Raw genomic sequence first — 26,299 nt, 5'->3', positions numbered from 1 at the left:
CCCTCAACCCCTCACCCTCAACCCCTCGCTCACCCTCACTCTCACTCACCCTCACTCACCCTCAACCCCTCAGCCTCACCCTCACTCACCCTCAATCACCCTCAACCCCTCACCCTCACTCACCCTCACTCACCCTCAACCCCTCACCCTCACTCACCCTCAACCCCTCACCCTCCCTCACCCTCAACCCCTCACCCTCGACCCCTCCCCCTCAACCCCTCACCCTCACTCACCCTCACTCACCCTCACTCACCCTCACTCACCCTCAACCCCTCACCCTCACTCACCCTCAACCCCTCACCCTCACTCACCCTCAACCCCTCACCCTCAACCCCTCACCCTCACCCTCACTCACCCTCACAACACATATTGTGTTACAATAGGTGTCACATTTGCGAAAGATAAAACTATTGGCATTGTAAATAACAAAGCTATTAATTCGCTATTTTCAAAACAAGCACATAAATAAAAAATGTGTCCTTTACAATACCAATAGCTCAAACTTTCCTAATGCGAGACCTATTGCATTGCTGTGCTTCTCTCCCCTGCTGCACTCTCCTGCTCTCTAGAGATGTGGCCTAACGACCAGAGCTGCCATCTAAGTCACGTAAATACAAAACCCTCACTCACCCTCACCCTCACTCACCCTCAACCCCTCACCCTCAATCCCTCACCCTCACTCACCCTCACCCTCACTCACCCTCACCCTCACTCACCCTCAACCCCTCACCCTCACTCACCCTCAACCCCTCACCCTCACTCACCCTCACCCACCCTCACCCTCACTCACCCTCACCCTCACTCACCCTCACCACCACTCACCCTCACTCACCCTCACTCACCCTCACTCACCCTCACTCACCCTCACTCACTCACCCTCACTCACCCTCACTCACCCTCACTCACTCACCCTCACTCACCCTCACTCACCCTCACTCACCCTCACTCACCCTCTCACCCTCACTCACCCTCACTCACCCTCACTCACCCTCACCCTCACTCACCCTCAACCCCTCACCCTCACTCACCCTCACCCTCACTCACCCTCAACACCTCATCCTCACTCACCCTCAACCCCTCACCCTCACTCACCCTCAACCCCTCACTCACCCTCACTCTCATTCACCCTCACTCACTCACCCTCACTCACCCTCACTCACCCCCACTCACTCACCCTCACTCACCCTCACTCACCCTCACTCACCCTCACTCACCCTCACTCACCCTCACCCTCACTCACCCTCACCCACCCTCAACCCCTCATCCTCACTCACCCTCACCCTCACTCACCCTCAACCCCACTCACCCTCAACCCCTCACCCTCACCCTCAGTCACCCTCACCCTCATTCACCCTCAACCCCTCACCCTCAATCCCTCACCCTCACTCACCCTCAACCCCTCACTCACCCTCAACCCCTCACCCTCACTCACCCTCACTCACCCACCCTCACCCTCACTCACCCTCAACCCCTCACCCTCACTCACCCTCACTCACCCTCACCCTCACCCACCCTCACCCTCACTCACCCTCAACCCCTCACCCTCACTCACCCTCACTCACCCTCACTCGCCCTCACTCGCCCTCACTCGCCCTCACTCGCCCTCACTCGCCCTCACTCACCCTCACTCACCCTCACCCTCACTCACCCTCACCCTCACTCACCCTCACCCTCACTCACCCTCAACCCCTCACCCTCACTCACCCTCAACCCCTCACCCTCACTCACCCTCAACCCCTCACCCTCACCCTCACCCTCACCCTCACTCACCCTCAACCCCTCACCCTCAACCCCTCGCTCACCCTCACTCTCACTCACCCTCACTCACCCTCAACCCCTCAGCCTCACCCTCACTCACCCTCAATCACCCTCAACCCCTCACCCTCACTCACCCTCACTCACCCTCAACCCCTCACCCTCACTCACCCTCAACCCCTCACCCTCCCTCACCCTCAACCCCTCCCCCTCGACCCCTCCCCCTCAACCCCTCACCCTCACTCACCCTCACTCACCCTCACTCACCCTCACTCACCCTCAACCCCTCACCCTCACTCACCCTCAACCCCTCACCCTCACTCACCCTCAACCCCTCACCCTCAACCCCTCACCCTCACTCACCCTCACAACACATATTGTGTTACAATAGGTGTCACATTTGCGAAAGATAAAACTATTGGCATTGTAAATAACAAAGCTATTAATTCGCTATTTTCAAAACAAGCACATAAATAAAAAATGTGTCCTTTACAATACCAATAGCTCAAACTTTCCTAATGCGAGACCTATTGCATTGCTGTGCTTCTCTCCCCTGCTGCACTCTCCTGCTCTCTAGAGATGTGGCCTAACGACCAGAGCTGCCATCTAAGTCACGTAAATACAAAACCCTCACTCACCCTCACCCTCACTCACCCTCAACCCCTCACCCTCAATCCCTCACCCTCACTCACCCTCACCCTCACTCACCCTCACCCTCACTCACCCTCAACCCCTCACCCTCACTCACCCTCAACCCCTCACCCTCACTCACCCTCACCCACCCTCACCCTCACTCACCCTCACCCTCACTCACCCTCACCACCACTCACCCTCACTCACCCTCACTCACCCTCACTCACCCTCACTCACTCACCCTCACTCACCCTCACTCACTCACCCTCACTCACCCTCACTCACCCTCACTCACCCTCTCACCCTCACTCACCCTCACTCACCCTCACCCTCACTCACCCTCAACCCCTCACCCTCACTCACCCTCACCCTCACTCACCCTCACCCTCACTCACCCTCAACACCTCATCCTCACTCACCCTCAACCCCTCACCCTCACTCACCCTCAACCCCTCACTCACCCTCACTCTCATTCACCCTCACTCACCCTCAACCCCTCAGCCTCACCCTCACTCACCCTCACCCTCACTCACCCTCACCCTCACTCACCCTCAACCCCTCACCCTCACTCACACTCAACCCCTCACCCTCACTCACCCTCACCCTCACTCACCCTCAACCCCTCACCCTCACTCACCCTCAACCCCTCACCCTCACTCACCCTCGACCCCTCACCCTCGACCCCTCCCCCTCAACCCCTCACCCTCACTCACCCTCACTCACCCTCACTCACCCTCAACCCCTCACCCTCACTCACCCTCAACCCCTCACCCTCACTCACCCTCAACCCCTCACCCTCAACCCCTCACCCTCACCCTCACTCACCCTCACAACACATATTGTGTTACAATAGGTGTCACATTTGCGAAAGATAGAACTATTGGCATTGTAAATAACAAAGCTATTAATTCGCTATTTTCAAAACAAGCACATAAATAAATGTGTCCTTTACAATACCAATAGCTCAAACTTTCCTAATGCGAGACCTATTGCATTGCTGTGCTTCTCTCCCCTGCTGCACTCTCCTGCTCTCTAGAGATGTGGCCTAACGACCAGAGCTGCCATCTAAGTCACGTAAATACAAAACATGTTGCATTCCAAATGCTATAGGTGTCACATTCGCGAAAGTTATAACTATTGGCATTGTAAATGACAAAGCCATCAATTTAGCAATTTTAAAAACCAACAAATAAATAAAATATGTCATTTACGAGACCAATAACTCCAACTTTTCTAATGCGAGACCTATTGCATTTCTAATGCTTGTTTTTACAGCACTGGTGCGTCACAAAAAGTGACGTACCGGTGGCGTAAAAGTGACGCATGGCCTTATAAATGAGGCCTTCAGTCTTCTACTCATGCGTCATATTAAATATATGACTTATTATGTCGCAAGTACTTACAGATACGTCAGTATTTCAGACGTATCTGTAAGCGCAAAAGTGATGCATTGCTGGAGTGTGTCACAAAAATGATGCAACTCCAGCAATGCATCCTTTCACATGGGGCTAGGCCCATGTGAAAGGGCCTGCATCAGTCTTACGCCTGCTGTGAAACAGGCGCAAGATTTTGACGCAACAGCGTCATAAAAGTGACGCAGTGATATCTCATAGATTTCACTGTGTCACCTCTTGCGTCAATACGTCCCTTTTGCATACATTACACCTGACGTAGGTATAATGTGGCACAGGGGTTTACAAAGTGACGCATGTACCTAGATGCGTCACTTTGTAAATATGACTCAATAAGGTGCATTTTTTACAGCAGTGGTGCGTCACAAAAAGTGACGTACCGGTGGCGTAAAAGTGACGCATGGCCTCATAAATGAGGCCTTCAGTCTTCTAGTGAGTTGAAGGCCAGGCGCACTACGTGAGTTTTATAAGAATAGTTTCTGTTTGAAAGGTTTGAAAAGTTTTTACGTTGAGGGTTCACTAGGTTTGAGGGTGCTCCAACAAGTGACGTATCCGTCCCATACGCCAAGAAACTAATAGCTGATTGAGTGCGTTACCGTGTGCGTAAACGCATCCTTGTGATAGGGCACACCTTTGGGTTCGTCAAACACACGACAGACTCCAAGTGGTTTTAAAGTGAAACGTTTTTAATTTTGTTGATTAAAGTTTATCATCACTGTTCACATATCTTTGTTTGATCAACATTTTTTTATCCATGTTTAACCGTGTAATTCATTGGAATTGAGACTGCATTTTGTTACACAACACAAATGCTCCGATGCATTTCGGGCTGGGTTAGCCCTTTCTCAAGGAGCGCTGAAACATAATGGTAAATGCTTTTAAAAAAAGTAACACTGACATCATAATCAAATAGAAGCGTACATAACATTTGTAACCAAGTGTAGGTTCAATAAGTAAACATGCTGCCCTTATCACCTATGGGTGTGTTGAAAAATAACCTTATAGACCATGGGGGGGGGTGGGGTATTTGGTGAAAAAAGTGGCGTTTTTTATGGTGAAGATTTGTGGAACAGATCTTACATCAATGAAGATTAGCTGCTAAGATGGTGACCTGTGGGAGAAAAATCAGGATGTGGGTGAGCGTTTCGAACCGGACAGTGAAACGAAGCTTTTACACCCGTCGGGGCCCCGACTTACTTGTGAAAGTTCTAGCGCTTGCGTAGCGCTTCTGGTGAAACTCCGTCATCCAGAGCGGTGACCGGGATTTGGTGCAGAGTATTCCGCGGAGTGGGCTTCTAGTTTAGCGTAGTGGCGCTGAGTCATGTGACGGAGTCATGTGACTCAGTAAGGAGGCATAGTGAAGGGACTTTCACCCGAGCGTCACCACTAGTCCCTTCACTGTGCCTCCTTACTGAGTTATGTAGTGATACACCTATACATCCTGTTACACACCGACAGTCATCCAAAATTACTGACACACATACTCACACATGCAAAAAACTATTGAATATCCATTTATTTGCGTATACAGCTATACACACACTACCACCTTACTTCTAAGGAAACTTACACATACTTACTCTCTTAAACCATCTATTATAGAAACACATATATAGTTAAAAAGGAACTCTTTCAATCTCTCACTCTCACATATACTCACTTATATACATCAATACTCACATATACTACATTAAAACATATGTAGTTACTGATAAAGACAGTAGTGAGACAGTCATTCATTCACTAACACACACATATACACATAAGCCAGTTAACCAATCATTTTTTTTTTAAAAACATCCATTAAGACACTTATTTAAACATTTATTCTTCCATCGACCTTTACATATGCATAAATAAAACATATTGATTTTTCAGAAAGACACACATTCACTGGATGGTGTCATCAGTGATGTCATGAGTGATGTCACTGACCATGTCATGAGTGATGTAATATGTGACGTCATCGGCAGTGCATTGCAGGTGTGCAAGTTATAGTGAGTCCAACTAACTATAACGTGGGAATTTCAAAGGTTTTATGTCAGTAAAATTTCCAGCTAACTATAACTGGTGTGAATTATATATATATATATATTTGAATTTAATTGTGTATATATATATATATAACAATTATTCATAACTAAAAATATAAACAATAACATAAATTACTACATATATATATATATATATATATATATATATATATATATATATATATATATGTAGTAATTTATGTTATTGTTTATATTTTTAGTTATGAATAATTGTTTTGGTGTTTCTAATTGTTTGTATATTAGGCGCATGATTTGTTTTGGGTGTATGTTTCATTTATGGTCATTGTAATGCATTTTTATTTAGTTATAGATGTTATAAATTATGGGTTTATTTGAAGTCATTTGTTTATGGGAAAAAAAAATTGGGGTGCAGTTTTTAAGGATGCATTAGGTATGTTGGTGATAATAATGCAATCAATCACGTGTGAATCAATATTTTTGACATTACATGTTTATTTATAGGCGGTGATATTTATGTTTCTGATATTGTTTAATCAATATATGTAAAAATATTTTTGGGGGTCAATAATATTTGTGTGTTCGATATTAGTGATTTTTATAGTTAGGTATACAGAGTCAATATTTTTGTTCTTGATATCTAAATTCCGCTATTGGTGTATATCAATATTTGTTGGATTGACATTATGTCAGTGATCGTCACTGATGACAACATCCAAACTTCTTTTTCACACATTGCTTTATAAAAATAACTGCAAAATAGCTCACAATAATATGAAGCACCATTAATCCCATCACAGACACAACTCCCTTAGGTGTAGCAAGCATGTTTTATGTGCAATATTTACTCTCTATCATACACTTCATGGGCAGACTAGTTCACAATTACAATCAACTACTGATATATGGGAAACCATCATTGCACACAGTGTTCAGTATGTACACATCTGTTCAGCGAAATCCAAGTTCCTCAAAATACTTAACCTCTGTTCCAAAAGTAATGCCCTACTAGAGACAGCATTTATCTGTATCAAACCCCTGACAGTCACAGAATCTAAATTGAGAAATGAAGTTGATATGAGTAGAAAAATGGGTACTGTAAACAGTGTTCACTCTATGGAGAGAGTTTACTCTGTACCACACTGTTTGCAGATAGTGAAAATCTCATGAGAAATACACTACAGAGTATTAAAAAGTACCTACTAAGAACTGTGTGCATTCTATGCAATAATGGGCAAAAAAGACACTAGTCACTTAAAATAACTAAGGTCTGAAGGTGCTAAAGATCATACTACCTGCAGCCTTCACACTGTGGTGAAAACTCTACAGATAGCCTATCTTCTGAAGCAAAAGAAGCACATGTATATATTTTAATGTTCAGTGCACACAGTTGTTCATGTTATATAGAAATTGCCATGCTGAGACAATTCTGTCTAATAACGCAAGGCTGCTTACAATATTTAACATGTAGTACGTAGAATCTTTGCCCGGTTGCAAACTTTTTCTGCAGTCAAAAAACTTGCGTAGAATATGCTGAACGCAAGTCATCAACTGTCACCTGCACACAGGGTTACTCTTTAAATCAAAGATTTACAATATATTCATCGCCTCTACACAGCCATGATGTACTAGGAGCACATGCATTTTGTAATCACTTACACCTATTAGCTGGCCACAGACTGTACAAAATTAGGTAGAGAAGTACTTTGACAGTATATGTAAATATAAACCAGTAGACAACTTGGCCTGGGGCTGCCATTTTTTCTCCGACCCTGCTGGAGTCCCGTGGGATTACGGCAGAAACTGCATATGTTTTAATTTTGGCCCCAGTGAGTGGGGTTCCCTCTGGGTCCCCCACATGGGGCCTAGGGGGCAGGGTATCCCTTCACTGCCCCATATATCTTTTTTAATTTGCTACTTCAGGACAGGGGACTGATATCCCAAGCCCTGTAATTGCTGACGGCAAACATTTTCTGATGTTGCTGGCAGTCTAGCGGAATGCTCAATTTAAAAAATTGGCCCTCTCACAAGGCTCTCTTGAGTCTCTTGTGGTCCAAACCGTCCAGAAATACAAATATATTGAAACCTTGATTTCTCAAAAACTACTGAATGCATTTATACCAAATTCCACAAAAAAACAGGGGCATAAATACAAGTCACTATCGCCATGGGAAAGGCCTTGCCTTATGTACAAGGCAGCGTTAAGCCACTTAATATGGCTCAACGCTGCCTTGTACATAAAACACCCTTTCACTCTAACTTACTGTGCAGTGGTTGTTGTGGTGGGCGTTCCACCGCAACACCCATGATGCTGCCCCCTATGTACAAGGATGGCGTACATAGGAGGAAGCGCCAAAATGAAGGCCAGGAAAATTCTGGCCTTAAGTTGGGGAAACGAGGAGAATTTAATATTTCTCCTCGTTTTTGCTTTTCTCATGGATGCTGCCTTGTGCAGCACACATGGAAAAAGCAAAATACCATGGCTTGTTTATGTACAGGAAGGTGTCCCTTCCTGTACATGAACAAACCTTTTTAAAAAATGCCATTTTGTAACTTTCATGTGCGCTGCATGACCCAGCACATGAAAGTTACAAAATGGCATTTTAGGATTTTATGTGCAGGAAGGGACACATTCCCACACATCAATAATTCTCCCCTGCACACAGACACCCTTGCACTCTGGTGCAAGGGTGCCTGCTTTGGCGCTAAGTTGGTAAACTTAGAGCATCGCAGGAGGAAATGCAAGGCTGCACCACATTCTTGTAAATATGGTGCAGCCTTGCGTATCCGAAGTAGCGGAGCGTAATGTTAAGCCAAGGAGGCTAACGACATGCTCTGCCACTGCATTGTACATATTCTAACAATCTGTCGATCAAGATCTAGCCTCCTGCCAAATTTGGTGTATTTCCGTTCAGCAGTTTTTGCGGTAGTCCTTCTCAAACAAGTCAATGGAAAATGCATGGGGATTTTGTGTTTTGGGACCCCCCCTATTTTCTCAGTCCCCACTTGATGGATCACTCCAAACCGTTCCATGCACAAGCTAGTGAATAAGTAGCACCATTTTGGAAAGTTTCATGGAGATTCATCAAACGGAGCCAAAGTTATTAGCAACACATAAAATGCTTTTCCTATGGAGGAGCTGACCTAATTATCATCATCATCATCATCATGATAGAGTCTTTATTTCGATTATAGAATCGTAAAAGACAATTACGAACAATAAAATAAATCAATTAAAGCACACTAGAATAAATAGTTAAAACATGCACAGGGTTCCCTAAAACAAGTATTAAACCACAAGCCAAGACTCTCAATTTAAAACAATAATTGGTACACAAAAAATGATTAAAGTAAAAACACTCAGCATCTAAGTCTTTATACAGATAAAGACAGGTAAAAAGCAGTTCACACTACCCCACATCTTAAATCACTATGGAAAGACATGTCTTTAGTCCCTGAGTTTATTGGCCCAAAGCCTCCATTCCCACTCTAGAAATTTAGCGGTGGCAATAACAATGGCCTCCTGAGGCTTGTCTGTAAAATCCTCAGGGCTTCAATGGCAACCCTTGTGCCAAGGACAAGGGTAGGAAGGTGGCTACCTGACTATGGTTACCCCAGATTTTTTTGCCTGTGTTTAGCTGGTTTTCGACTTAGTTGGCCTGGTTCCCTGCTAATCAGGGCCCCAGGCTATCTGCTCTCTCTGTAAAATGGATTCCATGTACCCTAGGTGCATAACTAAATTGGCTTGGGTCACCTTATCAGCCCCTGTATAGTGCACTATAGGTGCCCAGGGCATAGGTGCCACCCAAGGCCTACCAGGGGCTGAAGCATAGCTTTTGCCACCCCTGGCTGGTTCTTAAATTGACACAACTGGCTGATCACTCAGCTGGGGCAAGTGGGTGTAATCACCCCTTGCTTAGATATAGTATACCTATATCTAAACCTATATCTGGACACATATAAACCTGTGAGTCACTCCTATGGAAGGCCTTATCAATCCTGGAGGCAGAGTGCGTGGTTTTATGTGAGATGGAGCTCTGGCATGAGCTGAGCCTGTCTGCAGCTGTCAGGAACAACTCCCTAAGCTGATCCGGGATAATGCCATACCATATACTATTAAGTGCCTTATAATCCTCGCGGTTATATAGCAACTTTGGTTTGGCTTTATCAAAACATGTCGTGTAAGGTGTCATACGAATTGGAATACTACCCCCTCGCCAGTTCTGGCGACGGGGGTAGCATTCCACCCTTCTAGAGGGAGAAGACATGTTACTTTGCTGAAACGCGGTTGATTTTAAAAGAGCCTCAGATCCACAAAATGGATGCCTCTGCCACAGACTTGGGTCTGGCCTCCTGCTGCTGACCGAAACTCAGCAAATGGTGGCCTGGACAAAGGGTTTCCTGTCGCAGGGCGGTGTTACACCACCCCAGACAGGAGATAGTGGATTGTAGCAGGGAGGTTTCAAAGAAACCAGACACTGCCTGGGGAGCACAAGGCTGCCCCTTGCATAATCCGGCCATACCGGTTCTGGCGCACACCAGCCCCAGTCCCAGCGCAGCCTGGATCAAAGGAAAGGGGTGTATCCAGCCCCTTCCTGGGTCCCACCCATAGGAGGGGACCTAGCAGGTAATCCAGCCCACCAGATTCGAATAAGAGTGGGAGCAGTGCCAATGCAACTCAGATTATCCTGAAGAAACATAAGAAACAAAACTCTGGACCCTTCGACATCCTACTCAACGTAGAAGACTGAAGAATCTCCCTTGTGGCCAAGGAGTGACCACCCTGTGCAAACAGGCACCATCCAGCACCTCGACCCTTGCTTTGTTGCAGTTCCCGCCGGAACTCGAGCAACAGAGATCAACGAGATCAAGCTTGCCTGCCTTCCTCCAGCCTGATCCACAGTCCCTGCAGAGCTGAGACCCGTGGAGGCGACCGGAAGCGCGGGGCACACCATCTTGAAAAGGCCACAAGACGCTGACCGTGCAGCCCACAAGTGACCCTCGAAGCTGTGCACCGGGGTTTGAGAAGCCCCAACCCTGAGCTACTCTTGCACCGAAGCTACCCCCTCCACACTCGACGAGTGCTGCGTGGGGCCCTTCTGCTTGTGTTGGCTCGACGCGTTGGCCCGGTCACTTGCCAGCTGGCTTGTGGCCCCTGTGCCAACGAAAACCTTAAACCGACTTGCTTTTCTGGTTGCTCCAGATTTGCACCAGCTCCTGTGAAAAGGAGCCCCCGCTCTGACCCTCCTGGTCCGAGTGAAAAGCAATTTCCCGGTTCCGCGTGGATTGCTTTTGCCAAGTGTTATTTGCTCCAATCTTGAAGCCGACAGCGCTGACGGCGAGAACCTGCGTGGGACAGATCGTGACTTGCTCCTGGATGTCGCAGATGCCCCAGAGCCCATGTGACAGCGGAGAGAAGCTCCTCAACAACCATCTGATTGCGCCCGACATTGCCTGGTTCCGTCCTGGTTCCACCCTGGTCACTGCTGAGTGACCCAGACTCTGTCCCCCCTGCTTTAGATACTTCTTGACTTCGATCCACCCTTGGATCACACCGGACACTTCTGCTTCCCATCGCCTGCAGCATCTTCATCTCCAAGCACCAAGAGCCTGCGTGTCAAAACCCGACGCAGCTTCGACCCTGTGCACCCGCTTCCTGTGGGTGAGGTAACTTTGCAACGCCGGTGTTCCCACACTGGTACACACCTCTAGGGTCTGTGTCTTAAATTTTGTTCCTCTAGGTTCAGCGGAAGTATCCTTAAACTCTCTTTGTGTAACTTTTACGCACCATTGACATTGCATTGGTGCAAGCCGCACTTTACGTGCTGCACCCGAATCCCGCGGGCTTTTCCCGACTTCAGCATTGCTAGTCCTGACTGCTCCCAGCGATTCCCTAGGCCCTAGGCCTAACCACTGTTCGATTGGTATCTCTTATACCACTTTTTTAATACATGGTTTGAGTGGCCACCCGCCCTCATCCATAACTGTGCAACTTTGTATGTTATACTGTGCTTTTGATTTAACGCTTGTGCCCCTTTGCTCATAAAGAGTACTGGGGATTATTTTAGAAATAAACACATATATTTTTATAATATATACTTATGTGGTGTCCTTTCATTTGATATTACAGGATTGTATTTGGTAAAACAGCTCGCTTAACACGACCTCTTAAGTTAAGCCTTTAGGCTGCTTAGTCCATGCTACCCCTAGGATAGCTTGTCTAACAAGGTTGACTTACAACCAGACACCATAAGGGATTGTTTGGACTGATACAAGGTGGTTCCAGAATTGGAAACATCATATATCAGGCCAACTTCTCACAACAAGGCATATAGGTTTAAGCCATTTCCTCCTCGGGACACTGTAGGCCGAGCAAAAAAATAACATGTGGGAAGTAGTTTCAGGATGGGCCTGACACAACGGGCATAAGTCCGTTGTGGGCCTAAGCCATCTACTGGTGAAAGCTCTTGTGGGCAAAAAGCCTACCCTAAACTGATGATAGAGTTTCCTATCCAGTATTTGTAAAATAAGATCCCAGTAGGGGTCAAACATAGGTACATACTTAACGGATAGGAAGTCTCTAGTTAGGGAAGGATCTGTTGTACTAGAAAAGCGTTTCTCCATCACAAAACCCATGTAAGTGGCCTTAAACTACTTTTTAGAGTGAAAAGGAGTCGAGTCAGGATAATCCCACAAGGTACCCAGCCCCAAAGCAATCAGGCTATCTCTAATATACTGAAACCATTTGATCTTCGATACAATCCCAACCCCCCTGAAATCCAGGAGGGCTCTAGCATAAAGATCAAGTTCAGGGGTGGCCCACACCCTTCTCCAGAGGGCTAAAGGCCTAAATCTGACTTGGTCCTCAATATGGTGACAGCCCGCGTCCAGAAATAGGGGGACCAGGGGGAAGGATTGTGGCAGACCTGTTAGAGCCCTCATAAATCTTTTTGGACTATAGCCAGACAAGTTAAATCCTCATGCGCCCATAATTCTGCACCATATAAAACGGCTCTGACCACCTTGGTGTTATATATTGCAAGTACAGGGGCAATAGGTTTAGTATATGACAGTCTGTGTTCTTTGAGTAGAGCCCCAGCAAGCTGAGCGTGCTTCAAAGCAAGCATGTCAATTCCAATTCCAATGCAACTTTCTGTTTAGAGTTATATCCAAATAGGTGAACTCATCTGTCTGCTCAAGGGCAACATTGTTCATATGGACTTTTCCCCTGACAACTTTTGATTTATGGAGAACCATAAATTTCATCTTGTCCATGTTTACATCCAGCTCATGATCTCAGCAAAACTCCTCAAAACGTGACAGGTCCACCTGCAACCCGGATTGGGTCTTAGATAATATTAGAGTGTAGTCTACGAACATGAGAAGGGGGAATTTCATTCCCCCAAGCATACGAGCGTCAGTGGGGTATGTGGAATAGTATTGAACTACCCTGTCAAAAAATAGGGAAAACAAGGTAGGCACAAGAACACATCCTTGGCGCACGCCCTTTTCCACCTGGAATTTATCAGTGACCTCTCCGTGTGAGCCCCATCTAACCTGGGCGTAGTTGGAATCATGGAGCTTAACTAGCATCAATAAGAGCTCCAGGGGTATTCCCAGTTCTAAGAAGACTCTCCACATTTTATTATGTGGAACAAGGTCAAAAGCTGATTTTAAATCAATAAAAGCAGTGTAAAGCGAGCCACCACCTATAAGGACAACCCTCCAATATATCATCACAAACCTCAGGACCTGGTCGATTGTACTAGTGCAGGGCTGAAACCCTGCCTGCATGGGTGATAGAATCTTAGCATCCTCTACCCACGATTGGATCCGGTATAGGACTAATCTAGCAAACAAAAATTGTATGCAGTCTAACAAGCACCATCCCCCTTTTTATAAACCTGAATTATTACCGCTCCAGACTAAGTGCTGGGGATACGCGCACCACTAGCAATGGAGTTAGCCAAGAAAGTAATATAGAGCACCTAGTTGTCCTTGTCATGGATGAATAAATCAGCACTCACACAGTCCGGCCCTGGGGCCCTGCCTCTAGGAACAAGAGAAAGGGCAGTCTCAACCTCGGTGTTGGTGAATAGCAGAGCTGGAATTGGGCTGGTTATTTTAAATCCATCTAAGTTCGTATTGGTGATGGAGAACTGGGCTGTAAAATACTCCGCCCATTGATCTGGCGGGACATGATTGATTGCTTTAAAGCGCGTTCCGTCACTCCCCCATTTCACCAGCTACCAGAAGTAGGTCAAGTTCTTCTCTTTGCTTGCTAGGAGAAGATCGTTCCAACGATTCTCATCCCATTCTTTTTTGGCCCTAAACTGGGTTGCCTTATAATTGACCCTGGCGGCCTTCACCTCACCCATATCTTTGGATCTGATGGCCCTGGACAGCTTACGGTAAGCCTCTCAGCAGTTTTTATTATACCAAGAGGCCTTTACTGCAGTAGCCTCCACCTTTTTTTACATGTTTTAATAAAGAAGTTTTTTAAGTTAGAAAACCGGTCACTGTGGACCTGCGGAGAAATTAAATCTATGTCCGCCTGTGTGGGGCAGTTTTGAAAAAGGGAGATAGATTGAACAACCAGGTCCTTCATTACAGCAAGATCCCCTTTGTTATCAACAAGCCTGAGCCATCTTACTCTCCTCATGGCATTGGTTAAAGAAATTTCTCGCAGGGGTTCACCAACCTGCTTTATTCTGGAATTATAAGATGTCAAGGCCTTAATTAGCAGGATCAGTGGGTCATGGTCGCTTTCCGGCCGTGCCTGAACCCTCATATCGATTAAGGAGTTCCAGCATTCTACATTTAAGAAAATATAGTCTATGCAACTACTCCTGCCACCATAGTTGTAAGTGGGAGCACCCAGCCTGTCCGAATCAGTCCTCCCATTAACGACGTGCACACCCCTTTCCAGACACAGACCTTTAAGTTGAAGGGCAGTTTCTGTCCATTTTCCAACTGGGCACAGATCTAAACACGGGATTCCCCACTGCTTGTTCTCATCTACACAAAGGTTACAGTCCTCATAGTCCAACCTTTCAAAGGTGCAATTAAAGTCACCCATATTTATCAAATTGCACCCTTCCCTCTGGTGCTCTATGAGGCTATCCAGGAGAGCAACGGTCTCAGATCACTTCCCTCCCGGAAGACCTCTAGCGTACACATTAAAAACCAAGATTGCCGGGGTGTGATTTACCCGAAGCCGTAGAGCCAGGATGTTAATGCTATCAGTGCAGACCTCCTCGACTGTTAACCCACTTTGCTGTCTCACCCAGCATATAAGTCCACCAGAAGGTCTACCTCTCTGCCCCCTATTGCTGGCTTCAAGAAATGTAAGAACCCCGGATGGTGGACCTGGTCTACAGACCAGGTCTCCTGGAAAGCCAGAAGCTCAAATTGTTCAACAAACCCAGCCCATTCCTCCAATACAATTTTAGATTGTAAACCTTCAATATTCCAGGAACCAACCGTCATAACGGGCAGGGGGTTGTCTAACCTTGAACACCCTGGGGGAGAGGGGGATTTAAGTACCTTCTCCTCAAGAGTACTACAACCCAAAATAAGTGTATGGCCTGGGGCATACTGACTGACCTGCTTTAACTGCACCTCCCTGCAATGTTTGTCAAGAAAAGAACAGTCTCTACCTTCATCCATCACTATGGAGATATCTCTGGATCTAATAGGGAGATCCGGTATATTGCAAGTGAAAGGGTCATATCCCGGGCCCTTCGTAACCCTAAGAGGACAGAGCCCATTGGGGGCACTAATATCAGAGCTCGTCAGTCAATATCTTCAAGAGAGGCAAGGCGTTATATCGATTGAAAAGGGGGATGGGATGATAGCTTTGACCAGATGGCTGCATGGACCTCCGCCTTCCATCATAACTAGGAGCTTGTAAAGGAAGGTAAAAATACCCCAAGGTGAGAACAGAAATAACTTCTCGCTCAATAGCAGCCACCGCCCTCTCCCAAATTTGCTGGACCAAACCAGGGGAACCACAGCTTAAAACCACACAATCACCCCGAAGTGTCTTATGTGTTTTCCCGACCCAGGGGACTCCAGGGACCATTTTAAATTCTTTAAACAATTGGTTAGTAAGCCCCGTCCTTGAAATCAATAGGTGTAGAGCCTTGTTTCTTAAAGCCAGCCACTCTTCAGTTACCAATGGTGCCAACTTAGGGACATTGCCCATGACTAGGGTATAAGGGGTGGCTTCCGGAGGGAGCTGTAAGAAGGAGGGCTCTTTTGGAGCATCAAGAGGATCCAATGGAATGGAAGGAAATGATCGAGGAGCCAATGAGGCGGATTGATGCCCCATTAGAGAAGACCCACCCTGTAGATCTGGACTGGATGACTAGGATCCATAACTAGAACAGAAATAATTTGTTCGTCCGGAACATCCGCTCTTGCTGGCTGATCCCCCCCTCCCTTATGTAAAGCCCCACACCCACCTGCTAACTGTGCTGTGGCTTGAGTGGGGGAAGGTTGAAATGAAGCCTGTTCCAATTTGCCCAATCTATCTTCTATCTAGCTCAATTTGTGCTTCAGGGGTGTGAGGAGATCGGCCATGCCCTGCATCAGTCGTTTGTAAAGGGACTCCTCCAACATGTTTAAGGAACTGCTAGCTACTGTGCCAGATGGTTCGGATTCATTAAAAGTAATGTATCCATCCTGCTCCCTCTGTACTGCTTCCCGTTTCACTCCTGCAGTAGACTGTGAAATAGCACTAGGTGGACCCCGTCCTTTCCTTTTTTTCGAAGGGGGTTCTCCTTGTTCAACCTGCAGGGCTTTTTTGCCTCATGTGGTTAATATTTCTGGGCATAAGTTATTAGCGGGAGGAGATGGGGATTCTAATAGGATCTGGGACCCACAACTTTGCTGGCTTAGGACAGTAGAAGGTGGTGAAGGTGGGGGGCCTGTGCATGTTGCCACTACCTGGGGGCTTGCCCTCAGATTTGGGATTGGAGGTAAGGGTTCTAGGGAAAGCCTTTGCTCGGTTATCTGAATCTCATGCATCAAAACTGATTCTGCCCTAGACAGGAAGGCATCAAGCGTGCCCACAACCCCCCTCCCGCCCCTAATTTGCACTTGCAGGAGGGCCCCGTCCCCACCGAAGACATTGAACAAATACAGTTCCCAAACACCAAAAAGATAACAATGATCAAGAGATGAAATGTGACTCAACCCGACCCTACCAGTCTCGTGCAGGCCCACAGCGGGCACCCGGCCCCCTTTTCCGCACCTCCTGGTGACGTGTGTAGATCTCCTTGTCGGCCCCTGACAAAAGTCCAGAACAGGGTGCCCTACAGTAGGTGGCAAGGATGATGATAATGCACCCGCTCAGGGAGGTGGCCCAGCCCTGCCTCTTCCTGTCGCGGACGGGCGCAGACGAGTCCGCCCTTGGCCCGGGCGTAGCCCAGGCACGCCTGCGCGTGTTCTGCGCTGCAGGTGCCCTTGAACAGTTTTAAAGCGCTCTTGGTGCTTTACAATGACACGGTAGCAGGCGCCACAAGGGAGCGCTGGGGGATGTAGTCCCCGGCACCCGCGTAGCTGTAGGACGATGTGCGGGAGCAAAATGAGCCTGAAAGGGCGTTGCAGTCACCTCGGACTGTGACAGATCTCATGAGAGACTTGAGCAGCAGTAACGGCGATGAGAATAAAGGGATCCGCGCTGCGGGAGCCCTTGAGCAGTTTTAAAGCGCCTCCTGGCGTTTTACAATGATGCAGTTGCAGGCGCCACAAGGGGACGCTGGGGGATGTAGTCCCCGGTACCCGCGTAGCTGTAGGACGACGTGCGGGAGCAAAATGAGCCTGGAAGGGTGTTGCAGTCCCCTCGGACTGTGACAGAGCTGATGAGAGGCTTGAGCAGCAGCAACGGCAATGAGAATAAAGGGACCTAATTATAAATATTCAGTGTTGACCACCAATGGGTAATATATAATTTAGTCCTGAAGAAGATGGAATTTATTATTTTACTCCACCGAAATGTGTTAACGAAACAATGAGACATGTTCTACTGACACTGGGCATTCTTATATGACAATACATCAAAACTCATGGAAGTTCAATTAAATATAGATTAGAATTGTACATGTTGAAGGCAGATAGATTTTTCATAAATTAATCTTCGCTTTTTGTCTGTGATGTATACTATGTTTTTATATGTCAGTATGTGAAAAATGTTAAAACATTATGGCTCTAATTAAAATGTCGGGCGGACTTCTGTCCGTCCGACACCATTTCGGTGTGGCAGCCAACCACCCGTAGGTCAACGGTTCAGACCACTGTATTAGGATGCGACCGCACATGGTGGGGTCGCAAACCCCCATTTCTCTATGGGAGCTTGTGCTGAGGACAGTCTGCTTTGCCACAGTGGTTTCCACCCGCAGCACAGGCTCCCACAGAGAAATGGGAGTGTCTGTAAATCCCTGCAACTTGTAGCGGGCACCATGAAGCTGCAGGGTGAAGGGGCCCTGCTAGGGGGCCCCCATAGTCACTTTCCGACAGGCTTTCCATGTCGGGAAGCCCAATATGGAAAGCCTGTCCGAAATCGACATCATAATTCTGATGCTGGAAATGTCGTACGTAAGGATTATGTTGCAGTTTCTGGCTGGCCGACAGGCTCCTTGAGTCCGTTAGAAGCCAGCCGAATTGACCGGGTGGTTTGACTTGCAACTGCCTACATTGTAACTAGGCGGTTGGAAGTCAAACCAGGGATGTCGGTCAAAATGCCTCGGACTGACATCCTGATGAGGGCCTAAATGTTTTTTATTGGGTTGAAGTTATATATACTTTTATAGTACTTTGGTATTCAGATTTGCTACATTTTAAGTTTATATGAAGCCTATGAGATTGAGTGTATGTGGAATATAGGTAATAGTAGTCTTTAATATACATAGAGGGACGCATTTTTTGGTATGGATCTCTGCTTTGCCACAGTGGGAATGCACTGCTTGGTCTGCTACACCGTAATTTCTTGTGGATAGCAAAGTGCAAGAGCACCAAAGAATCAAGCTTCTGCACTAGAGCACCTGCAAAAATATTTATTACCTCAGCTTTTTCTCATCATAGTTGATGTTCTATTTTTGTTTTGTTTTCTTCAAAAAAGTAAAAACATAAAACACTGAGGGCCCGATTCCGATCTTATTCAGAAAACATACCGACCAAATCGGTTCCAGAATGCTTTCCATACTACTTGGATCGGTGGAGTCTGATCAAATGATTTGGATGCATTTATATGCATCCAGATACGATTTGGTCAGACTCCCATTGAGTTCAATGGGAGCCTATGTTCCGGACGTGAACGCAGGCTCCCATTTCAGTAAGGGGTGGGTGGAGAAAATCGTGCACCCTGTGGCAGGCACCCTATGGTGCCTATCACGCTGTGCATGGTTGGAAAGAGGGGACTCATGGGTACCCCCAAGGGCCCAGATTGGAGGGCCTGGGTGAAAGGGGCCTGCTACAGGCCCCCAAAGACCAATTCTGACAACTGTTTCCTTCTGGGCAAACTGAATCAAAAAGGCTGTCCAAATCGGTCATTGTACTCGCTTGCTCAGAAACCAAGTCCATAGAGCTGTATAAATCGGCTCCGGAAAAGCTCAACCTGTCCGAATGACTTTCGGAACCGATTCGGACAGCCCTAATGGTTTCCAGGCATCGTACTTGGTCTTTTGGAAGTGTGTCCGAACTGGTCAGAAACAAGGGCTCCGAATCGGATTCGGCAAATCCGAATCTGATTCGGAGCCCCTCCGACCAACATCGGAATCAACCCCGAGGATTCTTTGAAACCTTAAAAAAGGTTCTTTTTGAACCAACTTTCATGGTTTAAAGAGAGAAATACTGATTGTTTTGTGTGTGAGTAGAAATGAGACAGAGCGATGGCCATTAGGAGTGGTAGGTGAGTGAAACAGTGAATGAATGAATGGGTATAAGCCGGCATAAAAGAGAGGAAGTAATTAAGGGAGAGTGCGCAGTGGGTATAGCCACAGGCCCTATGTCAAGCCCTCTTTATGCTGGGAGCCCCCTCTATGCACAGCCTTTAGCTCTGCGCAGCAGGGTTAGGTTGCCAAAGTGTCCCACCTTTCACGGACAATTGATATGCTGCACACAGACTGAACCATGTGCTTCAACGGTTGGCTACAGGCCCAGACCCCATCCTCTATGGGTAGCCAACCACCTCCGACTTCCAAGCCCCACTGTGCACGACCCACTGTGACCGGCAATCACTAGCTGCACATGACCGTGAGCAGTTTGAATGGGGGGTTCCCTGCAGGAATGTCCCACCTTCATTGAGCGGCAGGGCGGTAGTCTGCTGACCATGGTCTCGTCTTGTCAAGGGAGCTTTAGACTGTTTAAATCTCTCCCATATTCAAGAGGATGCTGGCCATTAGATTTTTTTAAACACTTAAACACATTTTTGTTGATTATAAAGTAAGAACAGGGCCAAGTTATTCATATACAATCAATCAATAAGGTCCAAGGTTCTTCCAAACTCCAGTTGATCAATTCCTTTGATGTATAGTATTCTCAGGATACAAGAAGGTGCACATCTATTCCGGGGTGTATATTCTTAACCATAAAGTAGCTTTACAAATGCGGGTAACTGTTCCTCCAGTTCTAGTCAAGTAATTCTAGTGGTGCAGCTTGTGACTCGGGCTAAAATTTCCCAACTAACACCCCTCACCACCCTCCCCCTCCCTCTGGGCGTGTCCTGGCTCAATCTAGTGTCTTTGTGTACATTGCAACATATCCATGACATGCATTAGTGACCCGTGCCTATTCATGTTTGCTAAGTGTGGGGTCTCCACTCCGAACTCATAGTCTGGGGGCTAAGGCATGTAACAAATTAGATGTGTGTTTTTTAAGTTTGTATTTATTTTCATAACATTCATAAAATATATAAAAATAATATTTTCAAATTCTGAGAGTTTTAAATATGCTCTTTCGTTTCCAATACTAATCATGCATGCTTAAATTAATGTATTCAAGCATGCCTGAAACCTTCTTACATTTTCTGTCTTCTGTTTCATCTGTATCTTATTTATTTTAGAGGTTTAAAAAAAATAACAACACATTATACACCCTTCTCTAGCCAGGTTTGTTCAGGCATGGTCATGTGAAAGTGTTTTGACACAAAGTACATACAGTTTGAGTTTGATAATAATGACATTATTTACATCTTACTTTTCTCTATAAGTCTCCACAGGTTGGAAATGGCATGTTGGTCCCACACGAACATTGGGAAGACTATGGTTCCATTCTGGGATGGATGTACTCTTCTGTTTTATGGTAACCATTAATATACATTCTCTATTGACATTACTAGTATATTGATAGCTTTAATTTAGAGAGGAATTGGCCTAACAGCTAGGGCAGTGGACCTCGATTCTGGGGAACTGGGTTCAAGCCTCGGCAATGATGCTGAACATCCTGTGATTCTGGGCAAATCACTTACGGCCAGATTCATCAACGTAAAATTGGCTCGCAAAGGGCCAGATTCTGAGAATCTGGCCCTTTGCAAGCGCAATTTTTGCATTTGGGATTCATCATCCCAAATGCAAAAATCGCTATTATAGAATTCGCAATTTTGCGAGGAATTGCATTTAAGGAATCTCTATTTGAGATTCCTTAAATGTAATTCATGAAACATTTAAAAATTGCGAATTTGCAATTTTGGGCCGCTATTTACCGCGAAGTCAAACCTCGTGGTAAATAGCGTAAACTTAGAAAAATGCACTTAAGTGCATTTTTTTAAGTTGTATGTTACACACACACATGTCCTTGGGACATGTGTGTCGCCTAACACTAGCGTCCAATATCATTTCAGGGGTGCAACAGGGTGTCCTTTGGACACCCCTGCACCCTTGAAATCGCAAACTCAAAATGCGAATCGCTAATAGCGATTCGCACATTGATATGTCTTCCCATTCATTCCTATGGGCCTTTAGGCCCATAGGAATGAAGGGGGAGTTATTCCGTATTTGCGATTAGCAATTAGCTAATCCCAAATAAGGAAGCAGTAGGAATCGCAAAATAAATTGCGATTTGTACATGAATCCCGTTTTGCGAGTCTGTATTAGCGATTCCTTAATAATCGCTATTACTGACTCGCAAAACGGGACTTTGATGAATCTAGGGGTAAATCTCCCCGTGCCTCACAAAAATTGATTGTGTACTCATGTAATGCAACTGGTGCTATGTAAAGCGCTCTGATATCCGATTCGGGTCTATAAAACTCTATAAAAGATTTTTAAAAATGGGCAAGAATGAAACCCCTCAGGAAGTTGAAGGTCCTTCTACAGAACTGTACAGAATTGTCTCTGAACTTCTATCCCCTAATGTATTTGCATCTTCTACCACTGAGTAGTATGGTCTTTAATCCTCCTTTGCAGAACATATACTCACAAAAAATTCACAAAATCAGTGTCTATGTTGGCTCTGAAAGTATCTCTGGCTACAATTAAATAGAACCTATGAGTTCAGACCAAGGCCCAGACTGACCAACTGGGATGCAACGTTATGTCTTCTAAGCATTGTGTGCTGCTGCTATCATCTACACTTGCTGCCTGAATTTGATTTTTTGCGGCCGGGATATCCGTCACCGCTGTGACGGGTAACCCGTCGGCCAAAATATAAATCTTAATCAGGCCCTAGGTTTGAAAATGCCTTAAGCTTAATTCAGCCTTGTTCAATTATTAATTGCAGGGAGGTGCTCAAACAGTGATGCTATCTTAATAAATATTTACATTCTTCACAACTAATTGTATTGATTGATCTATTGATTGATCTGTATATTCTTCAATGTTTCAATTCTAGTATTTTCTGAATATCTTTGGCAGTTTTTAATCATCCAACAGCAAAATTAGGGTGTTCAACATGCCATCAACCAAAACGTGTCTCACAGATGTAACTGGTCCAATTTCTCAAGGCTGTTAGGATTTCATGGCTACTCTGGGTTTTCAGACTATTCGCTAACCCTGGGCAGACAACTACGCGATGCTCGCATAGTTTGCGAAGGTTACGCTACTTCCCACTATGCGAATTGCACGTAGCACAGTGCGAACACGAGTAGCATAGCAGTAATTTTTTGCTTGCTCTCTGTCCTCAACGTCAAGTTGGCGACCGCGAGCGAGCAAAATGACACCCCGGCGAGACTTTTTCCCCGTTCGCGATCAGCAACATCAAGTTGGCGATCGCGAGCGTGGAAAATAAATCTCCCAGGGAGATTCTCAACGTTGGGAGGTCAGGTTTCTCATTGCAAGTGGTCGCGAATGCTTGCGACCGCTCACGATGAGAAACTACCAGTCCGCGTTGAGAAAGCTGCAGCTTGAGTAAAAACCTACTCGAGCGGCAGAAAACGATAGCTCGCACTGTGCAAGATGCTGTTTTCAATGATTGCACAGTGCGGACAAGCATCCGGCGCTGTGCAATCATCGCAAACAGCGCACTACGCAGTTCGCATAGCGCTACGCGTAGCTCGCATAGTGCGAAGTGCACTTTGCGTAGCTACGCATAGCGCTACTTCGCAAACTACGCCCAGAGTTACAGTATTCGCACCAATTTGATAACATGTGACTATTTTCAACTGTCTTCTATTGTATATAGTTGAGCTTATAGATTTTTCGGACCTTGGAGTATGGCAAACCGTGAAACACTTTGGTGTACAATAAATACTGTGAAACAGTTAAAGTGCATGGTTTCCGACCAATCACAGGTCCTGACCAATCACAAAACGGGGTGGGGGGGATGTGACCTAATGTCAAGAGCTGCCGACTTTGGAATTGGGGAACCAGATTTTAGTCCCAGCCTGGGCTCATCATCCTGTGATTCTGGACAAATCACTTAATACTCCCCCTTTCCCTGGTTCCGCTCTTTATATTCTTGTTTTGATGATTCTCGTGGTTTAATCTGCGTGCTTCTTTTCTCTCTCCCTATTCTCCTAATCATGCCTCCCCTCACACTCTCCCCCTCTATCCCAATATCACCTATCTTGAAACTTGGCCCCAACTCTTGGTCTATCCTCTAGCCCTCCAATCTCTCCAAGCATGGTAAGAAAAACTTCAAACACAAACTTCTCAGTCTCCACCCTGAAACCTTAGTAGCCGATTACCATAATAGCCTTAACTCCTCCATTACCACGAACGTCATCGTCTTCTCCAAACGCCCATCAAAATGGAAAAGCCTATTTCTTCGACACCTCCCTATCACTAATTACCGCAATATTCCCTACGGTCTGAAACTCTCCACCACTCCCTCTTCTTCCTTTCCTGGTGAAATAGATATTTCCATCTTCAAATCTGGAAACATTCTCATCCAAGCATCTGAAAAGCACCTCAGCATCTTTGAACACCACTTTAGTGCTCTATCCCAATCCCTCGCACAGTCCCTGAACCCCCCTCTCACCCCCTCAACTCCTAGTTCCATCACCACCCCTCTCGTCTCCTGCCCCTATCTCTTCTCTCTGATTTGCCTACCTCCTCTCCCAACCTTGATGTCTATACCCAACCATCATTGACTGCTGGAGCACTCAATACTGTTACTAGCATTGACACCCTACACCCCCCTCCCCCCTTCCCTCCCCACTGATTCACCCACTCTTTTACCCAACACTGATGCCCATACTCAACCGCAACTGACCTCCCTAGCCTACAACACTATTACCAGCACTGACTCCCTACACCCCCTTTCCCCCTATCTCTTCTCACTGACTCCCCCACCTCTTCCCTCAGCCCTGATGCGTATTCTCAATCACGACTATCCACCCCTGCTCTTAACATTATAACCTGTTATGAGACCCCTATCTCCCAATCACCTAGTGTATCTGCCTCTCTCCCATCCACCTCCACCAATGATTCTCCCACCCCCTCCTTTCACTCCCACCACCGTCCCCTTTTCTCCCACCTCCATTCTTGCCACCCCCCTACATCCACGCTCCCTCACCCCTTTAACCCTCCCCACTACCCTCTTTCCGCTTGTCCCCCTACCCCATCCGCCTTTCACTCCCACCCCTTCCTCCTTTCACCTGCCTCCATCCTTGCCACCCCCCCTACGTTCACGCTCCCTCACCCCTTAACCCTCCCCACTACCCTCTTTCCACTTGTCCCCCTACCCCATCTTCCTCTCCTGCCCCATTATCCTCCTTACGCCTCCCGCTCACTGGCCCCCTCAATTAGGGGCTACTCCACTCCCTTCTCCTGACTCTTCTAACTTGTTAGATACTTCTGTTACCCGCACGCTCACTCTTGCTTCCTCTTTAACCCTGTATTTTTAAACTCCGTTGAACGCTCCACCTCTTTTGATCTCCCCTTGAACAAACCCCCACCATCCTCCACTTATTACAACTCTTCTTCGACGCCTCCAGCCTCTCTCTCTTACCCCCTTATATCCCTTTACCCCAATAATGTACTTTCTCCTACTAACCACTCTCCTTCTGGCTCCCGTACCACTCCACCCTCTGGTGCGCTTTATCCTCTCCCTCCTCGTTTAACGGCCCCCCCTTAACCCCTCAACAGCTCTCACGTCTCCTCCTCTGATAACTCCTTCGCACACTCCCTCAATCTCGCCTGCAACCCTCAATATACCAGACACACCACCCTATATTGTCCCTCCTCCTCATCTACCAAACTATCTTCCTAAACCCATAGCCTTAACCACTGCGACCTCCTTTGTCCCCCCTCTCCCCAATAACAAACCTCCCCCACATTACAACTCCCTTCTTCTCCCCTCCAGGTTACCCCCCCTTCCTCTCCACAATCTCCCTCTCCTGGATAACTCTAACTCTCCACACTTCCTAAAAACTACTGATCCACTCCACTCCTCATTTCTTACTCAATCACTCCTTAATGTTGAACTTCTCCTTTCGTCCCTTGTTTTAGAACTCTCCTTCCTCAGAACCGATATCTCACTCCTTGCTAAGGCCCACTCTTCAGATCACGCTCACACATCGGTCCTTTCACAAAACAGCATTTCGCGCACATCAACACTCCTCTCACTTCCCCCACAAACAGCTCGCCTAGTTTTGTTACCAACGCCAACACTCCACCTAGCCCACCCCTCCCTATGAACTACCGGACCCCACCCAAACCCACAGAACTTACCAATGCCCCCCCCCCTGCACGGCAACAATGATCTCCCCTCCACAACATGCTTCTTGCCCAGTGTCCTTGTGAGTTAACTTGACTATGAACTCCCCTGTCTCTCCCCCACCATCCTCTTCCACTATTCCCCCTTACTCTCAGTCTACTATCCCAGTTCTCTTGAGAACGAGCAGATTCCCCCTTTACCCGGCGTCACCTAGACCCCCTCAACAGCTAACACCCATCCTCCTTTGTCCCTCCACCCAATACCCTGACTCGACACCTCTCTGCTGCATGTTGATTAACTGCCGATCCTCCTCTTGCCACGCAACGGAGATTGGGGAAACCATTCTCAGTGAAAACATGGACATTGCATTCCTAACTGAAACCTGGCTCA

The 26,299-nt window shown here is 46.7% G+C and overlaps 1 protein-coding gene across 1 annotated transcript in view; it reads left to right on the top strand.

The window, feature by feature from the left end:
* Nucleotides 1–26,299, top strand: part of LOC147732517 (interleukin-18-like) — a 240,707-nt gene that overhangs the window by 70,816 nt on the left and 143,592 nt on the right. Inside the window, exon 2 of the mRNA XM_086957051.1 lies at nt 21,024–21,115. Within this exon, the coding sequence (XP_086813177.1) occupies nt 21,040–21,115 (76 nt within the window). The 5' untranslated portion in view covers nt 21,024–21,039. The remainder of the gene's footprint in view (nt 1–21,023; nt 21,116–26,299) is intronic.

The sequence above is a fragment of the Lissotriton vulgaris genome, chromosome 2_1 (genome assembly GCF_964263255.1).
Source record: "Lissotriton vulgaris chromosome 2_1, aLisVul1.2, whole genome shotgun sequence".
In the NCBI taxonomy this organism is placed as follows: domain Eukaryota; kingdom Metazoa; phylum Chordata; class Amphibia; order Caudata; family Salamandridae; genus Lissotriton; species Lissotriton vulgaris.
Note: the sequence above shows the minus strand (reverse complement) of the source record. Positions and strands in the feature narration are given on the sequence as shown.